This window comes from Crocodylus porosus, unplaced genomic scaffold, assembly GCF_001723895.1.
Source record: "Crocodylus porosus isolate Cpor-Errol unplaced genomic scaffold, CroPor_comp1, whole genome shotgun sequence".
Classification (NCBI taxonomy): domain Eukaryota; kingdom Metazoa; phylum Chordata; order Crocodylia; family Crocodylidae; genus Crocodylus; species Crocodylus porosus.
The window spans coordinates 52,560,711-52,580,223 of NW_017728906.1; the positions used below are offsets into that span (position 1 = coordinate 52,560,711).

At 41.2% G+C, this 19,513-nt stretch overlaps 1 protein-coding gene across 8 annotated transcripts in view; it reads left to right on the forward strand.

Moving 5' to 3' along the window:
• Positions 1–19,513, forward strand: part of DMD (dystrophin) — a 1,922,593-nt gene that overhangs the window by 734,143 nt on the left and 1,168,937 nt on the right. For all 8 annotated transcript variants that reach the window (XM_019529123.1, XM_019529125.1, XM_019529122.1 and 5 more), the window contains 2 exons: positions 9,613–9,854; positions 12,919–13,099. In XM_019529123.1, coding sequence (XP_019384668.1) covers positions 9,613–9,854; positions 12,919–13,099 — 423 coding nt within the window. The remainder of the gene's footprint in view (positions 1–9,612; positions 9,855–12,918; positions 13,100–19,513) is intronic.

Here is a 19,513-nt window from a genome sequence, read left to right on the forward strand (position 1 = left end):
GGTGCCCACATGAATAAGGAGCATGGGGTAGTGGTCTGTGGGCTGGAGGAGCTGCGGGATCCTCTCCGCAATGTCTCGGATGCGGGCCCCCGGGAAGCAGCAGACTTCCCAGGCTAAGGGGTCGGGGCGGCAGATTGCCTCCTCAGTTCCCCGCAGGATGCTGTGAATATAGTGTATGTAGACTTCAGCAAATCTTTTGACAAGGTCCCACCTGATCTTCTGATGAGCAAATAGGAGAAATATAAGCTGAGGAGTACCTTATATTTCTTCTGAGGAGAAATATAAGCTGGGCAAAACTATTATAAGGTTGTTAGACAACTGACACAATAGCTGCAAGCAAAGAGTAATTGTAAATAGACCCATGTCAGAATGTCAAGCGGTTTTAAATGGAAACCTACAGGATCTGTCCTAGGCCCAATTGAACAGTGCTGTTCAATGTCTTTATTAATGATTCAGATGCTGGAATAGAGAGCTTCTTGTAAATATTAGAAGATGAAACTGGAAAGGATTGTGAGTGTGGTGGAGGACAAGAAGAAGAAGAATTGCAGAAGAATCTTGACAGATTGGAATGCTTGGCTGAAGCTAACAGAATAAAGTTCAGTGCTGAGAAATAGAAGGTGCTACACCTCTGGAAAAATAACCAAAAATACAAATACAAAATGGATGACACCTGGCTGTATGGCAGCACTATGGAGAAGGATCTGGGAGTCATGGTAGATCACAGATTCAATAAGAGTCTACATTGTGATGCAGCTGCACAAAAGGCAAATGTCAGATGGGCAGGCTGGATGGAATGCATCAATAAAAGCATTAGGTACATTTGGTGCAAGATACTAGAGGCAATAGTGCCTCTCTACTTGGCACTCTATTAGATCTCATCTAGATTATTGTTTGCAGTTTTGGGCTGCACATGGAGAAGTTAGAGTCCAGAAGTAGGCGAAAAGAATCATAAAGGGCTTGGAAGGCAAGTCATACAAGGTGAGGCTGAAGGAGATAGGCATTTCAGCTTGTGGAAATAGCACTTAAGAAGAGACATGATAGCAGTTTTCAAACACTTGAAAGGCTGCCATAAAGAAGAAGGAAAATACCTTTTCTGTCTTGCTCCAGACAGGAAGTTGTGGACCAGTGGTTTGAAGTTGTAGTAAAGTAAGTTTAGACCGGATATGAGGAAACACTTTCTTCTTTACTGTTAGAATAATGAGACAATGGAATATACTGCCTAGGGAAGTTGTGGAATACCTATCACTGGGGATGTTCAAGAAGAAGTTGGCCAGCCACTGATTAGGCGTGATCTTGGTGTAGTTATGCCTATGTTCTATATATACAGCCTAAATTAACCTATAGTTCTGTGGGAAGAGAAAGATTGAAGTGATGACGGTAAAACTACGTTCTTTATGAACATTGTATATAAAGTGCCCTTTGGTGGGTTGGCCTACAGGTATCTTTCAGTGCAGATGTCTTTTGTGAACATGGGTTTCATGTGATTAATGATAGTGTTCAAGTGAAAACCTTCAAGGTTCACCAGTTTAAAACAGCATGAGTTGGACATGAGAAAGTTGGTAATGAAGAGGTACCATTGGCAATTCAACTAAAACATGTGAACTCCAGAAGTCTTCACAAAAGACTAATAGCAGGAAAAATGTAAGGTTGTTTACTCTGCTCTTGCAGATGTTCGGCTGTGACAGACATGATCTTCCAGCTCTTGTACAAGGACTGGTTACCACGCAACAAGGAGTAGTAGCTCTAAGCAGGGTGGTTAAAAATCAACATTTTTTTTAATTAACAAAATCAGACTTTCATATTTACATCAGTTTTTTTTATTTAATTGTATTTTTATTTTATTTTTTGTTAAGGTACTTAAAAATCAACCTATATAAAGACAGTTTTAATTTAAGATATGTTAAAACTCAAAGATATTATAGATTCATAGATGCTAGGGTCAGAAGGGACCTTAATGGATCATCAAGTCTGAGCCCCTGCCTGTGGCAGGAAAAAGAGCCTGGGTCATGTGATCCCAGCCAGGTGCTTATTCAGTCTCTTCTTGAAGACCCTCAAGGTAAGGAAGAGCACCACCTCCCTTGGAAGCCCATTCCAGATTCTGGCAACCCTGACTGTGAAGAAGTTCTTTGTGATGTCCAACCTAAATCTACTTTCTGTCAGCTGGTGGCTGTTGTTCCTGCTTATTCCAAGGGTTTCCCTGGTAAACAGAGCATCTCCTATTCTCTGCCACACCACCCCCTTCCTCCCCCACCCCCTCCAAGATCCCGCCTCAGCTTTCTCTTGCAGAGGCTGAAAAGGTCCAGGTGTCTCAGCCTTTCCTCATAGGGCCTTCCCTGCAGGCCTCTAACCATATGAATGGCCTGGACCTCCTCTGAACCCTCTCAAGGTTCTCCACATCCCTCTTGAATTGCAGCACCCAGAATTGGATGCAGTACTCCAGCTGCCGCCTGACCAGTGCTGCATAGGAGGGGAAGCATCATCTCCCTGGACCTGTTCATGACGCACTTACTAATGCATGACAAAGTACAGTTAGCTCTGCTAGTTACTTCATCACATTGACAACTCATATTCATCTTGGAGTCAACAATGACTCTGAGATCTCTTGCTGTTGCTGTGTGGCTGAAAAGGTCATTCTTCAGCCTGTAGGTGTACTGGTGATTGTCTCTCCCTTAGTGCAGAACCTTGTACTTGTTGTCCTTGTTGAACTTCATCCTGTTGTTCTCTGCCCACTTCTTTAACCTGGCCAGGTCCTTCTAGATTCAATTTCTTCCCATCAGTGTGTTTACTTTGCTCCATAGTTCTGTGTCACCTGCAAATTTGGACAGAGGGCTTTCCATGCCTTCATTCAGGTCGCTGATGAAGATATTTCATAGATTTAATAGATTTCATAAACATTAGGGTTGGAAGGGACCTTGGGAGACTGAGTCCAGCCCCATGCCCCAAGGGCAGGATGTCACCTAGGGTCAAAGGATCCCAGCAAGATAAGTGTCCAAACACTTCTTAAAGGAGTCCAGAGGGAGCCTATTCCAGGCCTTGGGGGCTCAGACAGTAAAGAAGTTTTTCTTTATATCCAATCTAAAATGTTCTTAGAGGAGTTTGTGACCATTGGACCTTGTCATCCTTTAGGGCGCTCTGGTGAACAGATGTTCCCCCAGATCCTGATGCACAACCCTTATGTACTTATAAGTTGCCACCAGGTCATCCCTGAGCCTGCACTTTTCCAGGCTGAAAAGTCCCATGGCTCTCAGTCTGTTTTCATAAGGCCTATTCTCCTATCCTCTGATCATGTGTGTGGCTCTCCTATGGACTTTCTCAAGCTTCTCCACATCCTTTTTGAATTGTGGAGCCCAGAATTGGATGCAGTATTCCAGCTGTGGCCTTACCAAGGCTGAGTATGGTGGGAGGATGACATCCTGAGATTTACTTGAGAAGCGTCTATGGATGCAAGCCAAAGTTTGGTCTGCTTCACCAATTGCGACATTGCATTGGTGGCTCATGTTCATCCTGTGGTCAGTCATGACCCTCAAGTCCTTTCGGCCATGGTGCTAGTGAGTGTAGCACTACTGAGCCTATAAGCATCTAAGCTTTTAGTAACCTGGTCATAGAAAGAAACAAGGTTAGTCAGGCAGGATCTACCTGCTATGAACCTGTGCTGGTTGCCTTTCACTATTATATTACCTTCTGGAATCCTACAAATGTGATCTTTGATAATATTTTCAAAGGTTTTTCCAAAGATAGAGGTGAGAGTACCCGGTTTATAGCTACCCGGATCCTCCTTCTTCCCCTTCTTGAAAACAGGGACCATGCTGGCACTTTTCCAGTCCTCTGGGACCTTACCTGAGCACCATGAGTGCTCAAACAACTGTGCCAGTGGCTCTGCTATGCCATTATCATGAAATAGGGATTACATCTTGTAATTATATACTATTTGAGATAATATATTTATGTAACTTTTTAAGGAACATTTTATAAATGTCACTTGATGTCCTCCTAATTCAGCATGGCAAAAATATTGCTCAAATATCCATGAGTAATCTACTGAATTGGAGTTAGTTCACCTCCCAGTGACTTCCCAAGTATCTGCTTCAATTAACTTTGGTAAATGAAATAAATCATAATTCAGTTTTCTGATGTATCTGCAAAATTAATCTGAAAAAATATCAAAATAAATCACTGCTTTAAAATTTATAGTGTGTACCTTTTAAAAATTAAACCTCTCTAAGTTGTGAATAATATGTAGGTTATATCAAACAAAAAGAATGCACTCTTTGTGGGAAACAGTGATTAAACTGAGGCTTCCTGACTAGTGATTTAAAGCAATTTGATTCAAATCCAATCCATCCTGGTTCTTAGTGACTAATGAGCCTGTTCTTCCTGCTAACCAGGAAAGTGATCTAACCACCAAAGCATGGGTTGGGCATTACCCAGAGCAGGGGCGCCAGCCTGGAGCCTCTGTGCAACATGTGGCAGATAGGGAGGGCAGGGAACAGAAAGCAGAACAATAGTTTAGTCAGGTAACACAAGCTGGGAAGCAGAAAGCTTAGCAGCGGATTGGATAAGGGAGAGGGATCAGAGTGGTATTTAGAGGTTGCAGAGCTAATGTGTGGCATGTTTGCCAAAATCGTTGGTCCGCTGACCCGGAGCACTCTCCAGGCTTCTAGTTGAAACTGGAACACTTGCAGCTAGAAGAGGAAGATATATATAGCAAGAGAGCAAACCAGTATGCTCAGTGAAATGGAACAGTGATGTGGAAGAAGGGTAGCTCTAGGTTCTAGTTTGGCACCCTGTCTCCACTGGGGTGGAAACAATTCCAATGATGTTTATCCATTGTATGGAAATGTAAGATGTGGAGAAATACCCTCCAGATTAAGTGCAATGGTCCTCCTCTATTTTACTTCCAGCAGAGATACACATGGAGCAATCCTCTTCTGTCATGCCACTAGTATATACCAAAATGCCAAATAATAAGTACCAAAAACTGGTGTTACACTGTTTATATAAGTACCACTTGGGGGGCATGAAGTGAAACAGAATTTAACCCATAGCTCATATCTTGATAAAGTCCTGTTTTTGATGAATAGCTCTCAGTCCATAAGATAACATATTAGTCAAGATGATATTGGCTTGCTTGAGCCAGACTAGAAAGGCACATCAGATTTTCTTGATCTCACTGAGATTCTTTATTCATGCCCCACATCTACTCTGTGTTAGAATGAAGTAAATTAACGGAGAGTAGAAATGTCAGCCCCTCTGAGGATAAATTTGCCTAAGCAGTTAACCCTATCCAAATCATACTGTAGCTCAGTGAGGTGGGACGACTGAACTAAAATTAGCAATGGGAATCAAGGACAACAAGAAGTTCTTCTTTAGGTACATAAGGAATAGGAGAAAAATGAATGGGAGTGTGGGGCCATTGCTCAACAACTGACACCTGCTAGGGTACAGAATGAGCAGGGTTGAAATGACTGCCTTCCTACTATTGCCCTAGAACTGGGGTGTGATCAGTTAAAGAATTTGGACATATATAAGTCAGCAGGTCCAGATGAACTTCATCCAAGAATGCTTAAGGAGCTGCCCGAAGTCATTGCAGAGCCCCTGTTGAAGCTTTTCCAAATCCTGTGGCACTCTGGGGAGGTCTCCAAGGACTGCAACAGGACCAACTTTGTGCCCATCTTCAAGAAGGCGAGGAGGGAGGATCTAGGTAACTATAGACCAGTTAGTTTAACTTCTATCCCAGGGAAAATCCTGGAAAAATTCATCAAGGAGTCTAAGTGCAATAGGCTTGCAGAAGATAGGATTCTGAATGACAGCCAGCATGGCTTCATTGTGGGCAGGTCTTGTCTCACCAACTTTGTCTCCTTTTATGATCAGGTGACTTACCACCTGGATAAGAGAAAGGAGGTTAATATTATATACCTCAACTTTCAAAACGCTTTTGATCTGGTATCCCATGATGGTCTTCTGAGAAAATTGGAAGACTGTGGGTTTAACTGCGAGACAATCAGGTGAGTAGGAAACTGGCTGCGGAGCAGGACCCAGAGAGTTTTAATGAATGGATCTGTGCCATCTTGGCAGGAATTGGCCAGTGGTGTCCCACAGGTGCTCAGTCCAGTGCTATTCAGCATCTTAATCAATGGTTTGAATGTGGGCATCAAGAGCTCACTGGCCAGGTTCACGGACGACATCAAGTTATGGGGAAATGTGGTCACACTTGAAGATAGGATGCAGATACATGCAGACCTAGATGGCTTGCAAGTTGAGTGGACCAGAACTAAATTAAGTTCAACGTTGAGAAATGTAAAGTGCTCCACCTGGGGACAGACAATCCCCTGCACACCTACAGACTTGGCAATGCCAACCTGATCAGCACTATGAATGAAAGGAACCCGAGGGTAATAATTGACCGCAGTATGATCATAAGTTGGTCGTGCGATGCTGTACCCAGCAGGGCCAAAAATACCCTGCGTGCATCAATCAGTGCATCTCCAGCAAAATCAAAGAAGTGATTCTCCCACTCTACTCGGCATTGGTGAGACCACAGCTGGAGTACTGCATCCAGTTCTGGGTGCCACACTTTAACAAGGATGTGGTAAAGCTTGAGAGAGTCCAGAGACAGGACATCCATATGATCAGAGACTTGTGCAGCCAGCCATATGAGGAAAGGCTAAGGGACATGGAACTCTTCAGCCTGAAAAAGAGAAGGCTGAGAAGGGACTTGGTAGCATCTTACCACTACATCAGAGGCGTACATCAAGGGATCATTGAACAGCTGTTTACTAGGCACCTTTGGGAAAAACTAGGAGTAATAGTCACAAACTCCTGGAAATCCATTTCAGGCTCAACATTAGGAAAAGCTATTTCATAACTAGGGTGGCCAGACTGTAAAATATATTCCCTCCAGAGGTGGTATAATTGCCTATCCTGGAAATCTTCAACAGGAGACTGGATGGGCACCTTGCTGGGGTCACCTGACCCCAGTTGTCTTTCCTGCTTGGTGCAGGGGCTGGACCTGATGATCTTCTGAGGTCCCTTCTAGCTTTACTGTCTATGAATCTAGGTGGCAAGCTCAGATATTCTGTGGATGACATCTATCTTGCTCTCATTGGGATTCAACCAACCAATGATTACTTGCCCAGAAAGTGAGCATTGTCTCCCACAAATTCATTTTTTCTTACATGCAGAGAAAGTCTGCTTTCTTGAAACATACACAGTACCTTGTGCAGATGATTACTGTGAACCTTGATAGGGTCATGGATTAGGATGTCATCAAGATGGCAGACCACCCTTCCAACTTCTGGGTTTTTCTCTTCTAAAAGATCTCAGGTGCAGAGGTGCAAACTCTGCATTATAGGAATTTAAATTTATATTTCCTGAACAAAGTAGAATTATGAAAGGATCAGATGATTCCTTAGAGAACGGACTCTGCTGATCCCCAATTTGGCATCAAGTTTGCAGAAGACTAATATCTTGTGTGTGTATATGTGAGAGAGAGAGAAAGAGAATGTGAATGTGCACATGCTGAAATGGGGTTGGTATTCATGATTTACTGCAAGACATCATGCAAATGTGCATGTCTCCCTAGGCTTTGCCATAATGACCATGAGCTTTCATCATATGAATCAATACCTACCTCATAGTCTTCAATGGCCTTCATCAAGGTAAGTAGAATAAAGGAGAGTGGTGTGGTAGTGAAGGGTTGAACAGCATTCATGAAATTGATCTTGTAGTGAAGTTTTAGTTTTCCATCCCCAGAATAGCACGTTCTCAGTAACTGTGATGCACACTAAGATTTCTCTGAATGTAACATTCATGGTTCCACTACTCTTCATGAATCCATGAGAAATTATTCCAGGAAAACATTCTTTACTTATTTCATTAACAGCTAGCTGACATATGCAAAACTTGATCTCTGAACAGCTTATTCATGCATAGTGTCCCACTTCAGGACTTTTGCCACATAGGGCATTCTTAGCACAGGATCCCTAGGGCCATATTTGCATTAAAGCTTTTCAGTCACAGTGGCTATTTTATATTTATTTTCAGTGATGTAGTTGTTATTAGGCAGTTTGGGATGTCTGTTATAGTCTCAGGTTAATAGTTGCTGCTTTTCTGATGGCTAATGCGGAACAGTGACACAGGTTATGGACAAGGGTTCAGTTGTGGAACCAAGAATTTCCTGTTCCTTATGGAGCTAGCAGGTCCTCATGTCCGTTAAGATTTTAACACTAGCAAAACTCTTACACCATCGTCTTACACCAAGATTTCTAATGTGGTTTGTGATTTCCAAAGAATACATGGAAATGTTGTTATTTATTTGATCTGCAGTAGTACCAAGGGTCTGTAGCCACAAATATACATCAACATATATCAAACTTAAGTCTACAATTTAAAATTTTATTATTGAGTTTACCTTTTCACTTTCAAATATCTGAATTATTTTGTATCTCTATTAAAGGATTTTTTGGGGAGGAAATGTATGCAAATTTACATTCAATTTCTCTTCAAAATAAACCTTTAATCAACATACTCTAGACATGTCAAATGTAGCATAGACATGAAGAAACAAACTATTGATTCTAAGATATATTGACTTGCAGGCTTCTGTTTACATCAAAACTTTGTTAAGAAATCTCCAGATAAAGCTATTTTAAGATGATGATGAACTGGCAGATCCTGCTTCTGCAGAGTTTAGTAATGAGGTTTTGGTGACATAGTTAAAGATTCACTTGCTACTGATTGGTACTGCAGTTTGATTAACACTGAATTCATTACCGGTAACGTTACTGTGTGCTAATTATAGGTTATGCCAGTAAAAGAAGAAAAAAAAAGAGTGCTCATTTAAAGCATTCCTCTTCTGGATATGATATCAGTAGTAAGGATGAGCTACTCATATTAATGTTACAGTGCAATTAGTTTTGAATGTAAGCCTACATCATCAGATTTCTGAATAAGTATAGATTATGCTATTGAAGGTTCTCTTTATATGTTTTATTTTGATGCCAATTTTGTTCAGTATGAAACCCCACAGTATTCTGAGTTTCTTTTACCTCGTCAAAAAAGACCTTAGCGAAATTTCTTGTATATGCTTAATAAAGCATTTCTTTTTTGGATTTTGATTAATCAATAATTACTGAACATTATATTTCTTTTCTGAAACTGAATCTAAAATAAGTATAAAGAGTTTTCAAAAACACCTAAGTGACTTAGGACTTATGTCCCATTAACTTTCATTTGGATTTGTGTTCCTAAATCACCTACACATTAATATATTATGTCAATCTGGACAGAGTTTTCAAAAATATAAGCTGGTTATTAGTTTTTATATTGTATCACCTCCTTCTGTTGTATTTCTGTTATGGAATACATACTGTGTTTTTATTTCCATTATTTCTGAAGCAACAGCAGTACTTTGTCAGCAATTTACAATGGTTTTAAAATCCTTTCTATACTAATATGACATCTACATGGTCAGGCCTGTTTTTAATGGTAAATCATGATCTGGATTTATGAGATCTCAGGTACAGAAATTGGGTTGTCAAATAATTTTTCTACTTTTTCTTTGTGACTTAGAGATAAATAAGTGTTGAACTACTTTCCTTCCTCTCTTTCTAGAGGGCCTTAATGCTGACAACATCAAACAAGCCTCCGAGCAGTTAAAGAGCCGGTGGATGGAGTTCTGTCAGTTGCTGAGTGAAAGACTGGCATGGCTGGAGTACCAAAATAACATCATTGCCTTCTACTCCAAGCTGCAGCAATTGGAGCAGACAGCAATTACTGCTGAAAACTGGCTGAAAGCACAACCTACACCAGCAGCAGATCCTGCTACAGTAAAAACACAGTTAGAAAAGTGCAAGGTTAGAGATTCTGTTCCAACCCTTTTATTATTGTACTTGATAAGTATTTCTACATATTGTCAGATGAAAGTGGAAAATAGACTTTGTGTCTTTCAAAGCTAGATGTTTTGAATACCTGTTGCATGAAAGGAAGCAGCGATTAGTGTACAGGAGCAGGATACGGTCACAGACCAGGTTGTGAATCATTGAGACAGAGTGCTTCTTTCCATTAGTTAGGAATGGAGACACAGGGAGAATTCCAAGGAGTTGTCCTTAGAGAGTGCCTCATAATTGTTATTTATCTATTGTTTTATTTATTTATAATGTGAAACATGCTGTAGGTTCCACCCATATTTAGTGCTTGGACATTTACCTTTATGGACCATCTGTGGTTAGGCTCTGTGCCTATGATGGGCCTTAGCTTTCTGGCAAAGCTTTCTTTTAAAAAAACATGTCACAGAATGCCCTTCAGAGGGGCCTTGCTAGGGACCAATGAGGCTTGCCTAGTTTTTAACAGCATTTTTACACATGCAAATGCTGCCGTGCTTGCAATTGTATAAGTGGTGAAATGCACATCAGCGCTGAGAAAATGGTGGCAGCACGCTTTTGAACCAAAACACATAGAAGGTGCTTTAGTTCAAAAGCTCATTGCCACCATTTTCTGTGCGTGGACACTCGTTTCACCGATTATACAACTACGTGAGGCACAGCACAGTGCATGTCAGCTTGCATGTGGAGGAGACTCGATTAATCAAGCCTGCTCTGAAGCAGCAGATCTCCAGGGTGTCGTGGGACCAAAAAGTATACATATAGATGTGCTAAGGGCCTTGTTGTTCCATGTTAATTTTGGGCAGCTCCTGGAGCTTTTAACTCCTGGATTGCCCACACATGTGAAACTAATTTTATGCATTTTTAGGCCACTTAAACTTGCACTCCAGCCTAGGGCTATCTCTGATCTGTGTTACCCAGCTCAAGTTATACTAACATGTAATCACACTAGGCTACATATTAGTGTGAACGCTTCACTCGTCCTGACTCCCCCACTGGCCTGGATCAGGTCTGCTGTCCCTCGTGAATCTCACCCCTGGTTGGGTCACTTGAAAGTAAGCCAGAGGTGGTGAGGAACAGAGGTGGTGGAGGAACAGGGGGGGCCCTGGGCTGAGGGGGCAAGCAAGAAGCCCTTAATGGGAGGGGAGAGGAGGCAGCAGGATTCTTACCTTTCAGTTCTCAAGGCCACTACTGGCTTAAATGTGTAATTGCTCCAAACTTGAGCTAGCAGTAACACTGATCAGCATTTGAGCTGTTCACAGTGAAATGTGTAGCAAGGCCCTAAGAGTCCCTTGAAGTCAGTCCCTTGAAGAGAGTCCCTTAAAGTCAGTCCATGCTTGACTGCTGGAAGAAGGGGTGAACCAAGGCTTCTGCCCACTCTGAGACCCCAGCCTTTTGGTGTTTCACCTCCCCTGATTCTCTACATCCCTGGTTCAAGGAGCTAGCTTCCAGTTCCTCTTCTGAGAGAGGGACTTGACCTCCTATTGGGCTGTCCAGAGGAGGGTGGGGGAACTGAGCAGAACCCACAGTTCCAAGGAGCACACCAGACAGTCCCTTCAATAAAGGCATTTATTGGGTCAAAGGCCCCTCATCCAGACATTCTCTGCCCCCTCCAAAGGGATTGTGTAGTCCCACTGTCCCCATCCAGTCCACACAGTCCTGAGCACTCCCTAAGATATTCAGCTGTTCCCTTTTAAGTCTCTCCAGCTCCCCAAAGTTCCTCCACTTGCCTCAGTTCCCAAATCCTTCTGGCCAGCTGGAAGGCTTCTTTTTTCCAGCCTGCTATCCCATTATCATGTTTATTTCTTCCGGACACCTCCTGGGTGTTGAGCAACTCACCTTTGTTGATGTGTCAACACAGCCATTTGGGCCTGTTGATGTTAAAGGTCTGTGTTGTTTCCTTCTGCATGAAGCCAGTCCTAGAACTTAACTCTTTACTTTCTGTGCAAAGACCAACGTGTTAAACAGCCTCACACAATGTGATAACTTGAACATGGTTAACAGACAAAAATCACAGTAAAGCCCATAGCTAATCACACAACATTTCGACAGCCTCCCTGTACCCATGGTTAGACTATCTAGATTCATTGGAGGCTAAACTGTTTCTTGCCTTTTCTCCCCATTAAGGGGCTGTCAAATCACAACAGAGGCTTTTGTTAGTAAGATAATAGAATAGCCCAATTTATATTAACTTTCTTGGCAACTTCCAAAGAATGAAGTGAGTTCTATTGATCCTGTATGTGCCCAAATCATTCCTACTTAGCCTGTATACCATCTAATCCTGCCAAGAGTCATTTAATGACTCAGGGAAACCTGGGGAAAATATTGACCCTCCATGCTTCATTTGACCAGGACCTTTTCCACTTGTGGAACTGGGAGCACATTCTCTCCCATCATGTTTAGGTTTAGACACCTCATTACTGGAATTATATTGGTAAGTGAGTATGGTTTTGGGGAATATAAGACTGACTACAGAGGTTTTGATTTTTGTGGAAAAGTTGAAGTGTAAAACATTAACTTCTTCCATGATCTGTGGACTTTTTTTCAGATGTATATCAGTAAAACTGAAAATATTTTTTTATTTACATTGAAATACTTGTTGACAATTAAGGAAAATCAAACACTAATGCATGCATAACTATCTGAAAAATGTAAATTCAAAGAACAAGAGCAATTATGTAGACATATTTAAACTACTTCAAGTGGAAAATAACTTGTGGTTTTGAGACAGGGCATATTTAAGCTAAATACTAGGAAAACTTCTTGATTATAGGAAAATGGTCCAGGGATTTACAAAGCATATTTAAAATTTGACTGAACAAAAATAAGATATTGAAAACAGGTGAAACAGAAAACAGCCCTTACATGAAAGGAAGATGAATTAAATTAACTAATACTTTTAATTTTTCATATTGCCATTTGTCATTCAAGAAACTAGAAATGTGGGTTTGTTCTTTTGTACTCTGCTACTACATAAATGCATTACTGATTTTACAACCAAAAGATAATTTGCAATATTTTTTCTTTTACTATGCAGGATCAAGTCATCCATTTGTCTATCCTTCAGCCTCAAATTGAGCAGCTAAAGATTCAAAGCAAAGCTCTGAAAGAAAAAGAACAAGGACCAATGTTTCTGGATGCAGACCTTGTTGCTTTTACCAACCACTTCCAGCAGGTGTTTACTGATATAAAGGCCAGAGAGAAACAACTACAGACTGGTAAGTGTTACTCAAGCCCTGACTTTCTTTGCACACATTGATAAGTGGGTACTCATAACAGCAGTTTTATTTGAACTTTAAACATGAACATGCAGCTTTTCAAGCTCTCGGGTATCATGGAGAAAGAAACACAATATACTTTTGGAAAAAATCCTACTTATACCAAAATTAAGTTCTTACTGAGAGGCAGGACAAGGCTGTAGTCAGTGCAGTGGAAGTAAAAGAATGAAGAATTAGGGATAAACGCAGCAGCAGTTCCTCAATTAGTAAATTAGTGAAGCACTGGTCTATAAAAAAGGAAATATGTTTTTATTTTAGCCAAATTTATTATCACGTAGGTTCTTGCCCAAAATGTTTTTTAGATTAATAATATCCCATTTAATGTTTTTATATTAAAATTGCATTATTACAACTGTCTTGACTATGATAATGTATTATAAAATGTGTTAACTTTGTTGTTAAGAGAGAAATAGAAAACTGGACCTAAATCTTAGCACCTAGGCAGACATTCGTTTCTAAGTTAAAACACTGAACAGCAAAATATGGTTTCCTTTTTAAATGTGCTAGAACTAAGGCAGGGAGGAATGATGTGGATGAAACATACTGAATTAGTATGCTACATGAAAGGCAATAATTTCGTGTAGATGGTAAGCTGAATTTTACAAAGCTGGGTTTTTCTGGTTCCTTGATATGAAATGAGAATTTCAAAAGGAATTTTTGTACACACTCTAAATATATGACTTTGCGTTTAGGCTGTGGAACCTGTCTTTTATGTGAACTTTTGATAAGATTTCAAATTATGGCTATGTATAGGCATTACATTTCTACTGGAAGAACTGCTGCCTTCCAGGTAGCAACTACAAGCATACAAGTACTCATTAGATTTATTTGGGGATTAGATTTATTTGGGGGGAACCATGCCATCTCTGGGAGAAAGATCTTCCAGGTATATATGAAAGGGTCAAGAGTCAACAGCTTTCTATACATGTGCTTGTTCATGTTTTAATTAGAATGTATCAGAGCAAGCTCTATTCAACAATTCTGCTCCATATTCTAATAAAAATGCTCTAATGTTGATTCAGTATCATGTCTGTTAAGCCTGTGTGTGTTTTAAAATGGCTGTGGGGGCACTTGAGCTAAAACTTGTTGAATGAGGTTTAGCTAAAGCACCCCATGGCCATTTTTAAGTGTGCGGGGGCTTAATAGACATGACGATGAGGCATTCTAGTTAGAGCAGCTCCTGGGAACTGTTCTAACTAAAATGCCACTCCCCACCCGAACTCTGAGCACAATGTATAGGCAGTCAATATTTGCACACTTTCCTCTCAACCTGGTCTGGGAGGGAGTCATGAGGGCTGTGCTCCCTGCATTTTCCCCAGACCAGTGGTCTTCCTAGTATTAGGAACAGCCTGGGGCCTTTGCAATGCTGTGCCTCTCTCCTCGTGGACTGGTGAGATATCTGGTGAAGTGAGCTCTGTCTCATGGAAGCTTATGTATCTCTGAGTTTAGTTAATAAGCTAGGTGCATCTCTACCCTGTCTTCTCGCTGACTTCAGACTAACACAAATACATACTTTTCAGTCCAATTATCTTTCAAATGAGGAAATACATTTCTCTACTGCATGATCTGCAAACATAAACCTGAAATTCACGAGACAAACTGTGGGTTTGATTGAGATCATCCTAACCAAGCTTAGAGTGATACAAATGGCCATGAGTGCAAGTGTTGCAAGGCTTAGCTTGCCTTAAAAATGGCATGCCCAATCTAAAGTTTGTTCTTGTTAGATGCGGACTAACTTCAGATCAACATGGGTTGACTCAACATAAAATAAGGTAATCTATGTTGTTTTAATCACCCTGACCCTAATTGCCCCTTTATCACCACACCACCAGACTGGGTAGTCCCCATCACAGACTTGCCAGACCCCCCTCAGGTCTAGCAAATCCCCCTGACTGAATTTGCCTCCAGCTGCCCATGTGTCCTCCTGGCAAGTGGAAAATGCATGCATGTGACCATCCTGACTTAGGTGTAGCTGACTTAAACTAAGCTGCCTAAACCTGAGTTAGGTCCTGTAAATGCTTTACCTGTATTTCTTGCTGGCTTACATGTGTAATATGAAACTTAGAGCTGTCAAACGATTAAAAAATGTCATCACAATTAGTTATGCAAGTAAAAAAATTAGTCACAATTAATCACGATTTTAATCACACAGCTAAAAACGCAAAATTATGTGCAGAGAAACTCAAAATTATGCAAAATTTTGCAGGTACTTTCTATTGTTGGGGGGGTGGGCATTGGGGTGTGTAGATGGGAGGAATTTGTGAAGGTATGAGGGACTGTGGGTGTTTGTGTGGGATTTAGCGCCTAGGGAGGGGGAGATTGAACCTGGGGAGGGGAGACCCCCACAAGCCTTGGCAGGAGAAGGGTACTATGGGTCAGTAGTGAGGGGTAACAGTACAGCTGGGGGGCTGTGGCTTGGGAGTGAGGGGTAGGGAAAGGGCATGGACATATCACTGCCCCCCCAATCATATTACCCCATCCCCCCACAAGTGCTTCTTCTTTAAAACTTGAAATATGGTAACCCTACAGGAAAGCAGCCTGGCCGATATAGAGGAGCACCCACCAGGTAAGTCTGTGGAGGGGGGAAAGGGGAGGCAGTAAGAGTGAGGCCTCCATAGTGAGGGAGGGAGTGGAGCAGGGTCAGGGACTGGGATGCATGGCACCCTGGGACCAGGGCAGATCGTAGAGCTGTGAGCAGCTCATTCAGGGCACAGGGGGGTGGGGGGGCACAACTCTCTGCCACTGTGTGCACCCTCAGGGGATCCATGGGGGGCATATGCCCTCCCAGATTTGCATGCAGAGCAGAGGGGGCTACCTGCTGTGGGCTGGGGCTCTGTGCCCTGCTTCCTTTGCTCCGAAAGCTGTGTGACATCATGTTGTGCCTCCCACCACAGGCAGGCAGGGGACATGCAGCTGGTGTGCAGCTCCCAGGGAAAAATCAGCAGGGCACAGCACAGAGCCCTAGCCCCCAGCGGGCAGCCCACCTCCACTCCATGCACAAATCCTGGGGGCATACGCCCCACATACCTCACCCAGGGCTTGAAGCCATACCCCCGCACCTCTGGATGATCTGTCCACAGCTCCATTCCATGAACTGCCCTGACCCTGGAGCCCTCTTCACCCCAGCCGCTGCCCCACTCCCTCACTATGGGGCCCTCAAACTGCCCCCTCCCTCACTTTTTCCCTCTCCTCCTGTCCCTTTCCTTCCACAGACTTACCTTCTAGGTGCTGCTCTACATGCTGCCCGGCTGCATTCCTGACTGTGTGCATGCTGCTGGTGCTCATGTGTGTCTGTGACTGTCTGCATGAGCCTTCCCTCCTCCCCCTCCCTGCACCTTTCTTCTGCAGAAGCCCAGAGCCTGCACCTGGACTGCCCTGTACAACCAGCATTGCCCCCCTGGGCAGCCCAGAAGTGGTGGTGATGGTGGTTCCAAAACCACATGCACGATTAAAAAAAAAAAATTAATGCAAAAACAAATTAATGTGTTAACCATGCACATTAATGATGATTCACTGACAGGCCTAAATGTTAGGAATACATCCTTACTCTGAAGAGACTACATGTTCCATAAACTTGATTAGAACATGAGCTATACCAATAAACTGAGGGACCCAAGAGAATGTCAAGCACCATCAATGAATTCCATACTCACCTCAGTGAAGTCAAAAATCAAAAACTGTGATGTGAAGCAGTAATAACTAGCAATCTAAATTCTTTAGCTAGAACTTTCTTAAAATTCTGTTGCTATTGCATGAAAATAGAATTAATTTAATTCTTCTTTAATTGTATTACAACCACAGTGTCGTAACAGTACCATCTTTTAAACAATGCATTTGAATAGATATAGCTATAAGCATATATAGAAAGCAGATTCATTGAGAAATAACAATAGCATTTGCATCCTGTAGAGCATCTTTCATCTATAGCTCTCAAAAAAGTGCCAGTTTAATGCACACATTTTTTCAGAGTACAATTTAATTTAAAAAGATAAAATGTGTGCCTGTTTTTGGCTCTACAGTAAAGATTGTATATGATGAAACAGAATCCTGTCAGTCTCAAATGTTTGATATTTCTTCCACAAGCAAGTAGCTCTCTTACACTGTAGTATGATGCCTTAATTAAATAAATTCAGAGGGCTTTATATTTTATTTTTGATGATGCATCTGCATTCAATCAGCATTCATTTTGCAATTCCCTTTTTTAAAAAAAGAAGATTTCTGGAAAACTTTTGCCTTCTAAAGCAGAGAGGCATTTATGCATGTCTGTCTGAGGTCAGGCAGGAGGCAGGGTAGAGGTGTACCTTAGGCACTACTCAGTTAGAGATGCATATATTTTCATAAGTAACAGTTTTCTTCATCAGATGAATTATTTAGTCTATAACAGTTATTCTCAACTTTTTTGTACCAGGGCCCATTTGTAAACATTGATGGCCAGTCTTGACCCAGCACCCCTCACTCATTACCCACTTCCCGCTCCTGCCCCCAGCCCCACCAGTGTGTGGGGCGGGGGTGGGAGGGAGTGTGAGCCTGGGGGGTGTGTGGGGCGGGTCATAGGGGGCTGCAAGCAGCCCCTTGCAGGCTGGAACTCTTGAGACCCTGAAAGGGAAAAGCTACAGTTTCCCATGTTTTTCTCCTTTAAAAGAAAATCCATTTTTGTTTGTGACCCTTTCATATATTCTTGTGATCCACTTTTGAGTTCCAACCCACAGGTCTATAAGGTGCAACTGTGCCCTCCCTTTTAGCTTCTGTGTCATTTTGTGTTTCTTCACCTTCCCAACTTTCCTTACCCGCGTTTGTATTCTCCACTTACCCTAACTCTTTTGAAGATAGACTATAATTCTCCCCAGTAGTTAATGAGAGAGTCATTACTTGAATAATGTTGCTATAGCTCACAGATTGTGCAACTGGAATCTCAAGAGGTTCCTAAAACCATGCAAACAGCCACTGCAACAATAAAAATCAACTTTCTAAATTTACTTTGGCAAGTCATTTTATTTGTTTAGAGAACATTTTAAATATTGAATATTTTACATTGCCGTACATGAGATTTTGAACCTTAGGGTTGATATTGCATAAGACTCCAGTATCATTTTATAAGATTTTTTCAGACTAAACATTGTACATTTCAATAAGGGATGTGTCATGTAAATACCGCAAATGCAAGTGACATTTGAGAGTGTTGGCAGCTCTTGATGTGGATTTAAAAAAAAATATAACATTCAGTTATTAAAATATACAACATATATACATATAAAATAAGTCTTTGATCTAGTTTTGTATAGTTTTAGCTAGTTTTTATTTGAGTTCAAACTCTATTTTCAGTTAGAGGTAGATGAACAAATCTTTAATAAGTAATGTTGATGTAATATCATTTTTGTTATGTTGCATACTTTTTCTCAGTCAGTTGTTTCCCATTAAAGAAGAAAAACTAATTATCTTACATAATGAACTTTATTAGATAATGACTTCTTTTGAAAGTCCACTTTATCTTTTTTTTCTCCATGATTAATGGAAATTGCTACCAATGGAAAATAAATCTACATAACATCATGCACTAAAACAATTATATCTTTTTATTATATTGTTTCATTAGCGTAGGGCTGGAAAAACCAGCCTGCACCATTTCTTTTAGCATGGAGATACATCGGAGAAATAAAATTGTTAATGCACTTGCAGAGCATTCACAATGTTCTCCGCTAGTACCATGCAAGATTCTCAGACATTGCACTTTGATGGCTTCTGATGATAGGGAAAGAAAAAAGGTGTGTGGGAAACAGAGCAACACCATTCTTATGTAATCATCAGAAAAAGAAAAAAAAAAAAGCTCCCCAAGGGTTGGACTTTGATCAGCTTCAAGGACAAGTAATAAAATACAAGTAAAAATAAGAAAGTGTATTTCTAGGAAAGGAGTAGTGAAAAAATGTTGGTAACTCACATGGCATAGAAAGGTCATCGTTTCTATTTAACAAACTTTTAGTGCACATGTAGGAGCTTAGGGATAGTTCATTCAAGTTAGTTGCAAGAACATGACTCCATAGATTCAAATTTGCTACCTATCTTCCGCTGTTGCTATGAAATGATGAACAATGAATTTTCCCTGATTGTAGGGGGAAATTGTTTGGGAGAAGAGGATGTACAATGTCTTGATTGTGAGTAGAATAAAACTACTCATATTACTCACATTTCAATTCTGTTGGAGAAAAGAAATCAGTTAAAGAAATATGGCAAGAAAAGAGAAAGAGTCGTGTTCATTTGTTTGAAAAACTGTTTCCAAATGTTTAAATAACACTGCTTATTAAAAATGATAACATCATGTTGAATTTCTCAGTCGAACTCACACTTTCTCTTTCTCTT